The sequence below is a fragment of the Castor canadensis genome, chromosome 3 (genome assembly GCF_047511655.1).
Source record: "Castor canadensis chromosome 3, mCasCan1.hap1v2, whole genome shotgun sequence".
Lineage (NCBI taxonomy): Eukaryota > Metazoa > Chordata > Mammalia > Rodentia > Castoridae > Castor > Castor canadensis.
Genome location: NC_133388.1, coordinates 163,523,575 through 163,541,067, shown reverse-complemented (window position 1 = coordinate 163,541,067; position 17,493 = coordinate 163,523,575). Strand labels below are relative to the sequence as shown.

The following is a 17,493-nucleotide window of genomic DNA, read 5'->3' as shown; positions in this document are numbered from 1 at the left end:
GCCAAGAACAGCAGTTTCAGACACCCAGCTTCACTAATAACCAAATGGCCTTGTTAGCAGGAGAGCACTGTGGGTCCCAGGTGCACAGATCCTAGGGCAGGGTCTGACAGGGTCCAAGCCTGAGGGACTCCTGAGCCAAGGATAAGCCAGGAAAAGACCCCTTGATGGAGAGGAGACTCATTCACACAGAGGCCTTAAAAATCGGGAGGTGTTTCTGGAATATAATTAGGATGCTCCTACATCTAGCAGATGGTGTCGCCTTAAATTCTTCTCTGTTTGAGTGGTAATTGTTTTATCTAGTGTCCAACTAGATAAGGTTCAATGGACTGATGTCTAAGGTGAGACCCAGGAAAGAGGTTCCAGGAAAGACAGACTAAGCTTCATCTACATAGCTAGCTCATTCATCCATATATCCACAGCCATTCATCAGATGTGTGGAAGATACCAGGCAGGCAGACATCAATAATGTAGTCTCCAACCTGGAAGATCTCACAGCTTAACTGGGGAGCCAGTACATGACAAGTCTGGACAACACACTATGGCCAGTGATGTGACTGAACTCACAACAGGAAGTGGTCCTCTGCCCAGGAGACAAGGCCATGTGAACATGAGACCTTTATAAATTGCCTAGGTTTGTTACCAGCTGCTTCTTGTAGTGATTTTTGCTAAACAACCCTTGCAACAAAGACTTGTTTTTAACAAAAGGGGCAGGAGGGAGGCAGGAATGTTTTCTTACTGTGCAACCAATCAGGTAGACAAGAACCCAAAAATGGTGAGCGGATGGAACTGATGAAGAAAGAGAAGATCATCTCTGGGATCTACAGAAGAAAGAAATAGACACATAAAATTTTAGAATTACTCATTCAAGAGCACTTCCTCAAGGTTCTACTATAGCCAGGCACATGAAAACAAGGTGAGTGAAAAGGCCCCTTACCAACAGCTGACCTGAAGTGTGTCCACCTCAGCATCTGTCTCCCCTATTTTATTAGCTTCATGAAGCCAAGAAACATAGCTTCTTCATCTTTGTGTCAAATGCCTATTAAGTGAACAGGAAGTGCAAATAAATATCCTTACCTTAAGTCTGTCAACACAAGGAAACAAAGACCTAGAGTATTCGCTTCATAGCATTGTAAAGATGAAACAAGGTCAGCAAATTTAAACATTAAGTGAAAATCAACAAGAAGAATTTTAACATAAATAAATGCAAAAATCCCAAATGGGTACTACTGAAACAATAATATTAATACAGGATTCACAATGGAAAAAACTCATTCATTCAACATTTATTGAGTGCCATCTCTATTCTAGTCACTATCTAAGGTGCTGGATAAATAGTGGACAAAATACAATGTCGATGATGTCATAGAACCTCAATTTAATTAGGAAGATCTAAGAGTTTTGACTAATCACAAGCTTAGCATGAGTCATCAAGTAATATGGCAACAAGAGCAGAAAAACAAATCCTAACCTGATCTTATCTGCATCAGGAGAGATTCATTTAGGGGCCACATCAGAATGTGCCTCGACTTGCCCTATGTAGTTGAGCTGACAGTCAGTAGCTTGGACCTAACACTGGCCTCAGATTGAGGGGACTTTGACAAACTGAGTAGTATGTTTAGAAGAGTATGGTCAAACCTACAAGAGGCATGAAAAGTGATTAAGGAATAGCCAGTGTTTAGCCTGGAGGATCAATGGTAAGAGGAGATGGACAGCATCTTCCAGGATGGAAAGAGCTGTCTGTTCAAGATGTGACCCCATGGGTCTGGAGTTCACCTGGTGAAAAGCACAGGGAGCCAGAAGAGTTTCTCACAAGGAGGCTGATTGCAAAGTTGTTGGGAGGCCTTCTTCCCTAGGAAAGAGAGAGCTCAACCTAGGGAATGGTGCGAAGAAAATTGTGCTGCCTGAGATGACTAGAGTATCAAGAGATGGACTGGGCTTTGGAGTCCATTAACTGCCAACCTCTGGCTCCCTTCCTCCTTGGAGACGCCCATCTGACAACAGAAGTAAAAATCAATCCTGAAAACTAATCTGAAGAGAAATAAATCATGCCAGATCTAGTTAATTTCCTCCTGTGGCAGAGAGACCAACTCTGGTGACAGAGGATGCAATGGCTATCAGATACTGTAACTTCAGCTAAGTCTTAAGTTTCAGTCAAATCTAAAAGCTTAATTGATTTCTGCTGGCTAGAGGAGACAATCTCCAAAACCAGGGTTCGAGGCTAAGGAACACTTTTGCAGCAAGAAGAGGGGGCAAGAAAAGCTTTATTTTGTAGAACTGGCAGGAAAACTTGCCCCCATCCACCTATAGTAAAATGCAGAATTCATTCTATATTTACTGTACACCTGCCATAGGACACGTCCACAATCTGAATTGGGTATGAGAAACTAAAGTGAGATTTAGAAGCGGGTATGTTTAAATGGGACTTTTCAGTAGACCCAGTTGTGAAGTTGGGGTTTAGGGGTGTGCCATGGATTCTATGGGATGGGTTGGATGTTATAGTAGAGTGGGATGAAATTGGGGGACAGAAAGGCACTTGGGAGAATCCAAGTTAAACCAGTTCAAGTGGGAAAATTTCAAAAGCAAGGACTACCAGGAAGGGAGGAGGAGAAACCTAGGAAGAGGCGATAGGGTGGAAAGGCAGCTTTAGATACAACGCCTGCTCATTCAGAAAACCTTCGTGAAACCCCAATCTTGTGTCACAGACTAAATGTGAAAAACACAAAGAAAATTAGGCCTACTTCTTGTCCTTAATCTCCTGAGCTGGCCAGGGGATTTGACACTCAAGGAAAGTGATTTTCAGTTGGACACTCAAGGAAAGTGACCAGGGGCCCAGAAAGGAAAGATTCTTGAGGACTGGCTGAGGGACCTGGGAGTAAGGAACTGGAGAAATGCCCAGGCTGGAACAATTCACCTGAGCATCCATTTGCCTGGATAGATGACCTCTAGAGACCCTCCCCTGCTTTAGATCCCAGTACAAAGGATGTTTGGTTGATTTGACAATCTGGACTCTTCTGAATCCAAATCTTCCCATTTGTTCCCCTTTCATCTGAAAAGGATTGCTATAAACAGGGGAAATGGCATCTGGCCTCTTACCACAACACAGACGCTGTAGGCCATTAGGTGGTCCAGAGCAGCCTGGGATTGAATTCATGGATAAAGAGCTGGCAGGGAGTGAGTACCAGTGAGGCTGCTGGGAAGAGGAAAAGAATAAAGACTCCTGGCTAATTGCCCAGGGTGGTGGAAATCCAGGAGATCTGGCTTTTTGGGTAACTCACTGTAACTAAAGATGACCAGTTTCCAGGTTGCAAAGCCCCAGGGACCAAGCCACTCCTCTAAAGGCCCCAGAGAACACCAATGCACACAAAGAATGTCTTGGTTCCATCCTACTCTTCAGAAATGTCCCTCTACTCTGAGACTGACAGAAATTTCTAGGGGACTGAAGTGATGCTGTCCATAGAGTGCCTTGCCAATGTTAAGGTGCTGTCCTGGGGCTGTTGCTAAGCACTTCCTCCAAATGATGCTGGTCTTCAGGATCACCTGCCTGGCAAGAGTGTCCCATGTTTGGCAAAATTCCATGAATGAGAGTGCCTGTCCCAGGATCTACCTGTTGCAGGACCAGATCTCATGATGGATGGGATGTCAGTCAGTAATAAATAAATAAATGTTGGAAAAGACTTAAGGAATATAAATGTATGTATTTGGCCAGTCCATAACAACTTGCACATACACACACACACACACACACACACACACACACACACACACACACACACTCCACATATTCCCAGTCACCAAGGCAACCATTTCAGAAGTTATACTTTCTTCTTTTTCATGCTGGATCTTTCAACCATATTTCCTTGCAGCCCTGGCCTTGAAATCTCTGTGGAGATGTTCCACACTTTGCTGGGAAATGGCATTCCATTTAAGATTTACAAGTCCCATTAGAGGCTTGTGTCGTATCCTAATCCTGACATTGGATTCAACCAATACATCATTTAGTAACTTGCTGAAAACATCGGCAACATAAAAAAATAAGCATTACGATTGCCACTGTGAGTCAGAGAATTTATAGAGATAAACCCAGTGTTATGACAGCTTTCAAGACAAGCTACAAAGTTTTAGTGAAAAAGGAGAAAGGCCAGGCATGTGCCTGTGGTCATAGCTTCTTGGGGGTCTGAGAAAGGAAAATGGTGTGAACCTAGGAGTTTGTAAGCAACATAGCCAGACCTTGTGTCATTTAAAAAAAAAAAAAGATAAAAGATGGAGAGTCTTCCTCTCAAAATTAAAGTGGCAGTGTGGCAGCTCTTGTTTTTAGGATTATTAGTAATTCACATTTCTCTCTTCCTCCTTGTAACATACATTGTTTCAAGTAACCTGATTTTCTATTGTAGATTTTATTATTCAAAACCACCAGCATACACAGATCAGGAAACAGTTAAAACTTTTTTAATCCAAATACTGATCTGGCTTTTGACAGTATTTATATAATAGGCAGTGAGGTTTTTGCCCTTTTAATGTCACCCACACATGTATGGTTAAAGGTCAGTCTGTGACAACAGTTTTCACTTCCACACTACTATAATTACTAGTGTCTACTTTAAAAAAAAAAATCATGATTTGTAAGTGGACCAGAAAGTTCTTTTTCTTTGCATATACTTCTAGCAGATTTCTGCTGGTTGGGGAAGATCTAGGTAACGAGTATTTAATTTATAATCAAAACCTTTTCTGCCCTGCTTCATATAAGACACAGTGGGGTAGGGAGCGAAGTCCTCTATGAAATAACTGCTTGAAAAGTAAGCCCAAATGTGGAACTAAGATGGGCAGGAATGCATGGATTTTGCCCTGAACTGAGATTCTGGGTTTTGAAGCCCATGAGGGGCTGGTTCCCAACGGAAAGGGAAGACTCCACCCAGGCAATCCGGGTCTGGCGCCTTTTCTATCAATCAAGGGAGAGAAGGGCCAGGTGGCCAAGCGGATGGAAAAGTCACCTGTCTGGGTCCGCAGGTGGCCAGAAAGGAAGCTGGACCAAAGCAGAATGAAGGTGAACCTGATCCGACAGAGGACAAGGCGGGTGTGTGGGTGGGCTGGGCTGTCCTCCCACCCATCCATCCCCCTCCCCAGCCAATGCGCATAACGGACGGTGGCAAATTCGTGTTGGGGGATTAGCTCGACCCTCTGGAACCTCTGGGAGGGGCTGTCATTGTCCCGGCAATCTGGGCTTGGGTCTGCCGGCCAGTGAGCAGCAGGTCCTGCCTGTGTCGCTCCCCCCGCGCCACGTCAATCAATTCGCTGGGGTCCGGGCGCCTCTCCCCGCCCCTCTCCGGTGGCGCGGGCCTCGCGGCGCCGGGACGCGGGACTCACTCACCCGCGTGCAGGCCGCCCGCCTCGGGGCCGCTGTCCGGGCCGGCCGCGCTGGGCGGTGCGTCCGAGTCGGTGTAGGTGAGCCAGGTGGACTCGGTCTCCCGGGTCCAGCTCTCGTAGTAGCGGGGCTCGATGGCATCGGCCCGGCTCCCGCCGCAGCCCATCCTCCCTCGCCGCGGGTGCTCCCCGCCGCCGCTCGGCTCCTGATGGGGCTGCGGCTCAGCCCCGGCGGCGCAGCCAGGGCCCGCGAGGAGGCGACAGCGACATCGGCCCCCTAGCCGCCAGCCCCGCAGCAGGCGCCGAGCTCCACAGTGCCCTCCACTCCGCCTCCTCTCCTCCTAGGCCCTCCCCGTCCCCACCTCGCTCGCCTTCCCACCTCCCCTGCCTTCGTCTCAATCCCTAATCCGGTCCCAAGTCCCCTGCTCGCTGGGCCCTCCCTGAGCGCTCCTGAGCAGCAGCCAGGTGGTGGGAGGAGAGAAAGGGGTCCCTTGAGGTGCTCGACCTGGCTTGTCTAGATACTGTTCCCAGGCTTCTATCCAGCCATCCACTCATCCATCCACTCTTCTTTCTTCCTTCCTTCCTTCCTTCCTTCAACTGAATGATTTAGAAAGGGACACCCCCACCCCTAGCTTTCTGGCCACTTGTTCCAAAAGCAGTGGGGCTGTGGATAACCCCAGATAAAAGGACAGTTAGTGTGGCCACTAAGAATTAAAGAGCAATCAGAGCGAAGGTCTGTCTTTGCTGGTTTGGGGAGTAGGACACAGGGCCTATGGTTTCAGACACTTGGGCTGGACACTTGTTGCTAACAGCCCTTCCAGTTCTGCAACTTCATGACACCCTCTCTGGATGGTTTGGAAGTCATGGCAGACTTCCCTCCAAGCCCCGGTATCCTTAACATTTCCTCCTCCAACATACAGTTGACAACCTTTTTGAAAATTCCATCCACACTCAGGTCTATGTGAGTTGAGACCCACAGATCAGACTTGGGTAGGCTAATGAACTTAACTGTCCCATAGAACCTAGAACAGGTGGTCAAAGAAGGAAACCATCCTTTAAAAAAGTGCTAGGAAAGGAAAGAGTTTGAAGACTGAATTCTCAATGACCAGGTGCTGCTAGAATAGAATGTGGTGTTGAATAACTATCATATTTATTTATTCAATGCATATTTACTAAATTCCTATAAGGGCAAAGCATTGTTCAAGTATATATGATAAGTATTATATACATATATATATACAATATGATATAATGAGTATTACATGTACATCATATATAATGTATATAACCCATTGTGTGTGGTATGTAATGTTTAACACAACAAATAAGGTATATAGAATATAAGCATAGTATTCATTGTATCCTATAGAATGTACACTAGAATATATTGTCTGTAACAACTAGTATGTACAATCCAGTAGTTAGAGCATTTCCTGGCAGTAGTAAGCCCTCTATAAATATCCACTGAAGGAATGTTACATTTTTGTAGTCATTCAGTTTACCTTTGTCATTACAGTTCAAACTAAGGAGGGTCCAATTTAAGGTGGAAGTGTCAGAGGTCCCCTTGATGCATACTGACCAGTGTCCACAAGGCAGGAGAGCAGAGACTCAGGGAACCAAGACCAGGGAGGGGCTCCTCTTCATGCTGAGCCCAGAGCCTGTTCCCACCCCAGGGCCCACGCTCGTCTCCCCTGTAGGCTTTGCTTCTCCTTTTAAGCCTGCAACTTCATTTTAGCTTGTAGGGTGAGGGCTGTGCAATTACCCAGGGTGGATGGCCTCCCTAGCCCACTGGAATTTGAATGCCCTGTGGCATCTTCTTCCCTCGCTGAATATTTTGGCTTAAAAAGAACCAGATCTATCTACATGAGGCCCTGGGTTTAATCTCTAGCACCAAAAAGTAATAACAGTAATAGATAGAAAGAACAAGCTCTCTGGGAGAGCGAGTCTTCAACATCTCTAACAGAGCCTGTGTTTCCCTGAATTTGATGACAAAGTGCTCCTTTCATAACCAGCTACTTTGCAATGTCACCACCCAAAAAGCAGTCAGGACAGAAAGAGTGCCTGAGGGGGAGAAAAAATTGAAACTAGACTCTGGTAAGCAAAGGAAACGAGGTGAATGTGAGGTGAGGTGGTATAGGCAGGGGCCAGTCAGGAGTGGAAACAAACAAAGAAAGAGATTCAGGGTTTATTCTAAAAGCAATGAAAAAAGTCAGAAGGTGTTAAGCCACCTACCACCTTTTTCAGATCTGCTTTAGAAAACGGTCGCTCTGGAGCCAGGAAGAGGATGGGTGGACAGAAAGGCCAGGGTGCATTCTGGGAGCATTAGGAGGCTCCTGGAGGTAAGTGATGGAGGAGTTGAGTTTACGGAATTCCGTTACTGAGGAGGGGAACACAGGGGGTAGAAAGGTCTGGAAGAGACAGATAAAAGAGAACAGTGTTGTCTTCCCTTGTGCTCAGTTTCACTCAGTTAGCTGCAGCCAACTAAAGTCCAGAAATATATGGAAAATTCCAGAAATAACATTTTAAATCATGTGTCATTCTGAGTAGCATGATAAAATCTCACACAATTGGAGTCTGTCCAGAATATGAATCATCCGTTTATCCAACATACCCACACTGTATTTACTACCTTTTCTACCATAGTTTGGTTCTGGAACATCCCTCGAAGGCCCGTGGGTTAAGGCTTAGTCCCTAACTTGGATCATTGAGGGTGTGGCCTTGAAGGGGGTGTTGGAGCCCCTGCCCTTCCTCCTCTCTTGCACTTCCTGCTGGAGTTGAATGGCTTGCTCTACCACAGGCTTCCACCATGATGTGCTGGCTCGCCACAGGCCAGAAACAACAGAACCACTCAATCATGGACTGAAACCTCTAAAGTTATGAGCTGGAATAAATCTTTTCTCTTTATAAATTATCTCAGGTATTTGTTGCAATTAGTCACTTAGTGGCCCTCTTGATCATCAGATTGACTGTCTTAGTATCTGTGTATTATTATAATTGTTTTAGCCTGTTCTGAGCTATTGTTCTTCATCTGTTATTATGACTAAATGAAACTTCATCACGGGTATGCAGGTATAGGGAAAAACCTAGTATATAGAGAGCTGGGTACTAGCTGAGAATTCAGGCATCTTTGAATGTACCCTCCCTAGAGAGTGGGGGACTGACTGCTGCCCGGTTTCCTTGAAGTTGAAATGCCTGTGAGACGAAAAGTAAGTTAACTCAAGTAAAACACTTTGCTTAGCCGCTGGAATGTGGCAAGAGTAGCTTTATAAATACTAGCTTTCATGAGCAGATGACTCTGAGTCTGGGACTCAAGAGAGAGGTTTTAACTAGAAAAATAAATTTAAGAGGCACCAGCATAGAAAAAGTATCTGGAAAAGGGTTTCCATCCCCAAATATCCTGGCCTTTCCTGCTTTCTCTTTCTAGTGCTCAACCATCCCAACTCCTGCGTCCCTGCTTTCAGCGCCACTTCTCCTGTCCCTAGTCTTCCCCTTTCTTATGAAGAACAGTTTCTCTATCCAAGAACCTCTGTGCCAAGTTTGGTGTTCTAACCACTGCTTAACACTGTCTTCAGGTATGTCAAAGCCTGGAAGGATGAAGATGCCATCCACACTCCATCGAAAGATCCTCTGTTACCAGGCAGTGGAAAGTACTAAATAGCGACCTTTGTTTTTCTTGTCACTTATCCAAATTCAAAATAAAGTGTGTAATATATGTACCAGTTGGCAATGGGACAAGTTGACATTTTGCCAGTTAGAGATGGAAGTGGAAACTGGAGTAGACCAGTACCATGTTACTGATTCACTGCAGAGATATTTCAGTGCCCCTGTTACTCTATACTGTACCCCGTCTCAGGTGCCTCAGTTACTCTTCCAGCCCAGCCTCTCTAAGACTCTGAGAGGAAGATAGTGAAACAAGACTGGGCTAGAGCAGTGAGTGAGGAAGGAGGACTGGGGGACATGTGGTGTCATCACAGTCACAGCAGGGAGAGGCACAGTTCAATTTTGATGTTGTCTTGGAGCTGCCCAGGTGGCAACTGAAGGAAGATACCACGTAGGTAGGGAGGCAGAACTGAAGCATAGAAGAACGGTGAGAGCCCCAGGAGTAAGTGAGACCCTCAGACTAGAGAGAGAGAGAAGGAGCAGGGAAGGAGGACGTCCTACAGTCAGGGGCTGAATAGAGGGAGACAGTCATAAAATGACATGGAGGACACAGTCTAAGACCCCCAGCGGATGTTTGAAACCTCTCTTAGATATACTAAGTTTCTTCCTGTACATATACCTATGATGCAGTTTCATTTATAAATTAGTCATAGTAAGAGATCAACAGCAATAGCTATTCTGGAGGCTTAACCAGAATAGCGTGTCAAAACCCTGAGAGGGGACAGTCACAACTGAACCACACAATTCAGATTGCAGCATGGGAACTGAAAAGTGGATCATGGGGTCTAACATCAGGGAGGGCAAGTTTTAGTTAAATGGTAGGAGTGGAAGCCAAACTGCTGGGGCTTAGAGAAAGAAGAAAGGCAAGGAATTAGTAGAGTACCAGCAGGTGGGAAAAAGCCAAGGAAGATCAAGTGTTTTTGTTTTTCTTTTGATAAAACTGGAACATGCTTAGAGCTGAAGGAGTGAGAATACTGGTGGGTAGGAGAGAGAATTCCATAGGAGTGCACTGGAACCTCCGCCTGCACTATCACAATAGGATCGAGGCAGAAGGGCTAGGAGGTAAGGGGGAGGTTTCCAGATTTAGTCCTACACACTGAGGGTGCTCCTAGGGGTGGGTTTGTTTTCTCTGTGAAGTGTGGAGCAAGGTTGGCCACTGTGAGTGAAGCAAAAAGGGGTCTCAGAGACTTGAGAAACGTAGAGAAGGAGTCAATCATTTTTCTAGAGACTGGGAGACAAGGGTATGAGATTTGGCAGGGAGGTGGAGGTGCTAAAATGAGCTGAGGTTGGTGACATTATGAAGACCCTGTAGCTACCCAGATGCAAGTTCCACTGAGACAGATGAGTGAGGCTCAGCTAAGGCTGGGAGGAGGTAATGTGTAAAGATGGAAGTCAGGAAAGTGACTGCTATAGTGGCCCATGGGAGTCAGCTGGGTGGCAGGGAGCTGAAGAAAGAAAAGCACATTTTGAGACTTATGTCCTCTGGCTCCACCAAAGTCACAGAGCTTTGACTGTGGGCCCCTTGGGCAGCAAGCCAGAAGCAGAGGTGGTGGTTAGGGACAGCAACAGGACTTTGAAACCCCACAGAGAAGGAGCCCAAAGAATGCTGAGATGAAGCAACTACTCATTTGTCACCCATGGACAAGCCCAAGGGCCTGAATAAAAGGACAAATGGAAAGCCACATACCATATATCTGCATTTCAAAAGCTGGAAACCAAGTTAGCAAGCCTAAGTGAAATATGTTCTATCCTCTTACCTAGGCAAGTTATCTTCATGAAGGCCAAGTTCCAATTTAGAATTCTCTGAATCTTTGGAGTTCCATGCTGAAAATGACAGAGCAGGCAGAGTTGACCGACCCATTCCTCTTTCCACCCCATTTCTGCTCCCCAGTGGTCATGTGGGCCCACAAATCCGAGTTTCACTTATGCTATCCTCCCACAAATGACTGCCCTTGGCCACCCTGCTGGCCAAGGAGTATGTCTCTGGTGGTGGTCTGCCCTCATGGAGCTTACTTCCAAAGCAAGCCCTGGAAATAGGTTCAGAGCCTTTGGGGAAGAGAGATGCAAGGTCTCAGGTACACAGAAGAAAAGAGGTTGGGACTCAGGCTCCCGGTGGGTGCAGCCTATAGCCATAGGGAAGACCAGGGCAGGGTCCTCTAGAGCAGGGCCCAGAGCACGGACTCCTCTGGCCAGGTGCTGTCTAGTGATTCTAATGGAATTATAAACATTTTCAGAATGCAGATAATTGTTGTGAAGTACTGCATAGCTTAAGCCTAATGTGGTCGCTTGTCCCACTTGCACTTCTGAACATCTACCACGTATATTTTAAGCTTTTCAAGGACAAGGACCTGTCTCATTCATCTTGGAATCGTCAAGAGACATTAATTCAATATCTTCATTTACTCAGCACACATCAAATATTTGCTTAATGAAGGAGGCAGTGTGGGGTGTGATTAAGTGCATAGATTCTAACGCTTGACTCAGAGTTTGAAGCTTGGCTCTGCCTTGGGCAGATTAATTAACCTCTCTCTGCCTCAGTTTCCTCATCTGTAATGGGAGTAATTGTTTTTCTCCTTTTTTTTTTTTTTTTTTGGCTGTACTCGTGGCTTCATTTTTTTTTTTTTTTGACAGTACTGAGTATCATTCTTGCTAGGTAAGGACTCTACACTGAGCCATGCCCCCATTCTGGTTGTAAAGTACTCAGCACATGGAAAGCACTCAGTGTTGCTAAAAGTGCAGTTTGGGGAGAAGAAGTAGCAATGGCATCTCTCTCTCTCTCTCTCTCTCTCTCTCTCTCTCTCTCTGAAGGAGGAACTCTGAAATTATTAGGTTTTCACACAGGACAATGTTTGTGAATTTGCTCCAGCACATTACAAAAGCTTGGTAAATAGTAGTCATTTTTCTTTTCCCTCCTTTTTTCTTTCCCCTCTGATGTTACTACTGACAGCCTTCATGCAAATAAAAATTCTTATCACCATTTCTACATAATCATCGTCCACAGGGTGGTGTTCTGTTTTTCCATGAAATCTCTTCTTGCCAGTATACAGCACCATATATTCAAAGAATTTTTGAATCCATGCAGCTGGTCTGTCCTTTGAGCTCACCGACTAGGAAACCATAGCTTAGCTTAGAAAATGTGGAGCTGGGTTTGGTGGTCCACACCAGTCCTTCCAGCATTCGGGAGGATGGAGAGTTCAAGGATGACCTCAGCAATGTCATGAGAGGAAAGAGAGAGAGAGAGAGAGAGGAGGGAAGGAAGGAAGCAAGCAAGCAAATTATGCCTTTAAAAGTTATTGCTGCGTGGCATTCATTATGTGATCAGATTCTCAAAATAAAGTATCTGTAGCTTTAAGATCTCCTATGGTGGGTACCACCTCTGGCTTGTTTCCATGGAAACTAGAATGAGGCCTTTAGGGCACCAAAGCCCTTCCACCTCCAAGGTCTTGTTTCTGAGACCCAGCATCATGGGCTCTGTGCAGCCATTGTGAGTAGAAAGAAGACCTTTGCTGAGGCAGACAATCAGCAGAACAGAAGGCTCCGCAGGACCCTAACCTGCCTTCAGGATCAGTCATCTGAAGTGAGTAAAGATAGATTCACTGCCTCACAAGTTTCAGTGTTTCCAAGAGAAAAAGTAATACAGATGAGGAACAATAGAGCAATCATTCTGGGCCAGTGCGGGGTAAACCCAGTATATCTCTCTAGCTCTAAATATCCAACCTCAGCTCTTCCCATTGCCCCAGCTTCAGTACCAGAACCTGAGGTCCGCCCCCCTCCCTCTGGAGGACTGAAAGCCATCTCCACTGAGTGCCCCTCAGGTCCTCAGTTTGCCTGGATAATACATCCTCATGGATCTATAAATTGTGGTGTTGTAAAGGAAAAGAGCCCAAAGCTAACACCCCAAAGCACAAAATTAATTCAACTCCCTATTTCTGGGAAAAAAAGTCAGAAAGTGTCATTTGCATGAGCCTGTCTGTGCATCTCTCACCTTTAAGCAGTGACTACATCTCCTAGAAAATGAACAGTACACCTGGAATTCAGGTGATGCAGACAAATGGGTAAACATCAGAACAGAGTGAGCCAGAGAAAGGGGAACTTGGATATTAAAATGGCAAGAGGATAAGTGAGTTTTTTACTTGGCTTAAGAGGTTAGAAAGGTGAGAGAGGGTCTATGGCCACACCATCATGAACATCTCAGAAGGTAAGCAGGGTTGAGCCTGGTTAGTACTTGGATGGGAGAAAAGGTAAAAGAAGGCAATTCTGAAGAAAGGAAGGAAGGAAGGAAGGAATTGGCTATGTAACACATTTATATGGGCAAGGAAATTTAAATATAAAACTAAATGCTATATAGCTAATTTTCCCTCCACTCAATAGTCTTTAAACCAGACAGTTCTCATGAGAAGAGTGGCCAGCTCTTTGAGGTTAATGCTAGAGAGATTTAGCAAGTTCTTTCCATGACTATGAGGCTATCAGAGTCTATCTCAGTGCCTAGATTAATGTCTTGTGGTACTTTTTCATAACCCACATTGAAACATAGAACAAAGCAGTTTCTGATGTCTCCAGGTTTCTGATTTCACTATACTTCCTTTTGGTGTGGTGCTGGCTCATTGATAAGGTGTGATAAATAACCAATTTATTATTTCACAAAGGAACATGAACCACTTTCTACTGGAAATGAACTGGAGAGGAAAGTCTGGCGGATGAGGTAGATGGTGACTTTTTAAAATTACATTGACAACTACAAATTACAGATTGTCATAGAAAACACTGAATTAGAATATAGATCCAGAAAGGCATATTCCTGTAATACTAATTCCATACAGAATTCTGCAAACCTAGGGCAGGTTAGGGGTTGTTGTTGTTTGGTTAGTTGATTGGTTTTGGTTTTTTGAGATAGGGTCTTGCTCGCTATATAGCACATGGTGGCCAGTATGTAGCCTATCCCGGCCTCGAACTTTTGATCCTCCTGCCTCTGCCTCCAGAATACCAGGACTACAAGATGTACACACCACACAACCAGCTTCCAGCTTCCAGGGAAGGTTTTGGGTTTTGTTTTGTGTTTGTTTTGAGGTGCTGGGGACTGAACCCAGGGACTTATGCATGCTAGGCAAGTGTTCTACCACTGAGCTACCTCTCCAGTACCCAGGGAAAGTTCTCCTCAACCCCCAAGGAAGGTTTTGGTTAAACATCCACATAGCATTACATATTCTTTTGTGTGTGTGTGTGTAGCACTTAGATTTGAACTCAGGGCTCCACACTTGTAAACAAGGTGCATTACCACATGAACCACACCTCCAGTCCATTTTTGCTCTGGTTGTTTTTGGAGACAGAGTCTCCAAAACTATTTGCCTATACTGTCCTTCAACTGTGATCCTCCCAATCTTAGCCTCCCAAGTAGCTAGGATTACAGGCATGAGCCACTAGTGCCCTGCAGCATTACATATTCTTAAAGACCTCTGGAGTCATTTTTATTTCTTCTAACACTATAGGGGAGTTCACAACACTATCCTCTGTGCTTTCCTCCAACTGGAACAAAGAAAGTTTGAGTAATTTGCTAAAGGTTGCCATAAATGTCAAAAAGAGAACAATTAGAACCTAGATCTCAGTCCATAAACCTAGAATCTCGCTTACTTCTCCTTACAAAAAGGAGGAGCAGATTGCAAATGCTCTCCTCTCTTTCCTAGAGAAAGCATTTTCCTATGGCTCAGGGAAGTGCATTAAGACCAGTGGTTCCATTTCAATGTATTAGCTGTACCTTCACTTGTAATCCATGAAGATTTTGACAAAGTGTATTTGTCCATTCCTGCTGCTATAACAAAATACCTCAGGATGGGTAATTTATAAACAACAGAAATATATTTCTCACAGTTCTGGAGGCTGGGAAGTCCAAAATCAAGATGCTAGCAGATTCAGTGTCTGATAAAAGCTGCCTTCTCCTTCCAAAATGGCACCACTTGCTGTGTCCTCACATTGTGGAAAAGATGGAAGGACTAGCCAGCTCTCTCCTCTCCAGTCTCTTTTATAAGAGCTCTAATCCCACTCATGAGGATTGGACTCAATCCCTCATGACTTAATCGCTTTCCCCAAAGGCCCCACATTTCAATAATATCACATTGGGGGTGAAATTTCAACACATGATTTTGGGAGGAAAATACACATTGGAACCACAGTAGTCGAGTATATGACTGTAAAGACTAGTGTGAGAATCAGCCAGCGTCTGTAAAGAACAGAATCTTTGAAAAGAGGAGAGCTGAAATGGGCAGAATGGACATGGGCTGATGCTTTTGGCTGAAAATTGCTAGCTGACAATGCCAGCAGCCCAGGAGTACAAAGCTTGAGGAGTGAAACACAACGTCCTCTTCACCTCTGACCATGGCCTGAGCACTGTTTCCTGGAGCTCTTGAATGCTCTCAGAAATGTTTATGTAGCGCAAAGTAAACCAGATAATTGAGATTCTTTCTCTGAACAAAAAGAAGGTGCTTTCAGAACATATATTCTATTGCTTCTTAGTATGGGCCAGATTTTTAATCATACATATGGATAAAGTCAGACAGCACTACAGCAAAGCTCAGGCAAGTAGATGACGACTTTCACTTGTCACTTCCCAGATGACAAAAAGGAATCACAACCACTCACAACCATTTGGTTGTTGCTATTGTGATTGATGCTTTTGGTGAGATAAGATACAGATACAGAAGACTTGGAAGTCACACCACCGGTCCATTCTGTCCCCATAACATTAATGAGGAAATGAGGTTCCATTTGGTTTTTGCTGGTTGTCCGTCACCAGAAGAGTAATTGCCTTTTCAAATGAGAAACATGATCTCCTGACTAAAGGAAGTAGGGGACAGGAAAAATGAGCAGGGCAGACAACCAGATCCTTTGTTGTAATTACACAGCAAAAACACTGCCTAACAAGAGTGCCAGGGCTCACCAGTTGATGGGAAAGAAGCCAAGGTGGCCCACAGGGCATTTTGCAGGTGGACCATGTCTACATGCATGAGGCTCCTGAAACACTGCTGAAAGGGTAGGCTGATCTGACTCTGCCTGAGTTTGGGATAAGTAAATCAAGAATTACAATAGCTTTTGTCTTTATCCCCTCCAAACCCGTGTTTAAACGATCTTGGCAAATGCTTCACAGTGTTATTGAGAAGCAGGGACAGTCACAGTGTTATTCTTTAAATCTTTAAAAAATGTCTTATTCTGGTCATTGTTTTTCCTTGAGTGACATTTGGGTCTCCTTTCGGTCATGCCTTTGACCTTGCTGGGCTGCTTTTACATATTGCTATCAATGTCCTTAAAGTCCTGGCATCCTCAGAGCAAGGAAAGGATGGAGACAAGCTAAGGTAACTTCCGGTAGGGCTCTGAAAGTGTGGAGACCCCCGTGTCTTTCTTTGTGTCTCACTTATGCCCAGGGAGGTGGAACTCACAGACAGGACCTGGTTTCTGAAGGTATTATTGCATTTTGTACCTGGAGGTGACCCTGGAAGCCAACTGGGGACACTGGGGGCTCCCTCCCTGCAAGAGGACCCTATCTGATAAATAGGGAATCAGGTGCACATGGCTAGCACCTCGGGCTGGGAATGGGACATTCAGAAGGAGGCACGTGTCTTCTCCTCCAGTTTCCGTGACCTATAATAAGTAACAGTCACGTCTCAGTCACAGGCAGCAGTCACATGTCTCAGGCCTCATGTAAGCTCTTTCAACATGGATTATCTCACAGAAATGCTGGGGGAGGTACTAGTAAGAGCCTCATTTTTGTAGCTGGGCATGTTGGTATACATTTGTTCCCAGCCAGGTAGCTCCCCGGAAGCTGATGCAGGAGGATTTTGTAATTCCTCCTGGGAAGCTGATGCAGGAGGATCTTGAGTTTCATAAGAAGGACACTAAGACTTAGGGAGGTTAAATGAGTTGTCTAATATCAACCCCAAACATCAAAGCCAGGATTTAAAGCCAGGCCTACAGGATTCCAAAGTCTACACTCTTTTGTGGGTTTTTGTTTGTTTTTTGCAATACTTGGGTTTGAACTCAGGGCCTCACACTCGCTAGGAAGGTGCTCTACCACTTGAGCACACCCCAGCCCTTTTACTTTAGTTATTTCTTCTAATAAGTTATCGTATTCATGCCTGGACTGGCCTGGATTGCTATCTTCCTATTTACAATTCCTGGGTAGCTGGGATGACAGATGTGCACCATCATGACCAGCTTTTATTGGTTGAGATAAACCTTCTGAACTTGAACTTTTTGCCTGGAATAACCTTGAACTGAGATCCTCCAGATGTATGCCTCCTGAGTAGCTAGGATTACATGAGTGAGCCCATCCTCAGGCCCATAGTCCACACTCTTGATCACAATGTCAGTCTCTCATCTTTCAGCTATTCCCTTGGGGCCACCTGCACACATCTATGGAGTTGCCCTGTCATAATGCCAGGTGGAAAGTCTGTGAGGACCCCTTCAACGACAACTACATTGTGGGAA

The 17,493-nt window shown here is 45.0% G+C and overlaps 1 protein-coding gene across 6 annotated transcripts in view; it reads right to left on the bottom strand.

Moving 5' to 3' along the window:
• Baalc (BAALC binder of MAP3K1 and KLF4) overlaps positions 1-5,711 on the bottom strand; it is a 67,087-nt gene extending 61,376 nt beyond the window's left edge. For 2 of the 6 annotated variants that reach the window (XR_012446382.1, XM_074068968.1), the window contains exons 1-2: positions 5,366-5,672; positions 737-818 (exon numbers count right to left, since the gene is read on the bottom strand). Coding sequence is in view for 5 of the 6 variants with exons in the window: in XM_074068968.1 (XP_073925069.1) it covers positions 737-818; positions 5,366-5,500 (217 nt within the window). In the remaining variant the exon portion in view is untranslated. Of the gene's footprint in view, positions 1-736; positions 819-934; positions 999-5,365 lie in introns of those variants that run through there. The other 4 variants (XM_074068971.1, XM_074068970.1, XM_074068969.1 and 1 more) reach the window with 4 other exon arrangements.
• Between the last annotated feature and the right edge of the window lie 11,782 nt (positions 5,712-17,493).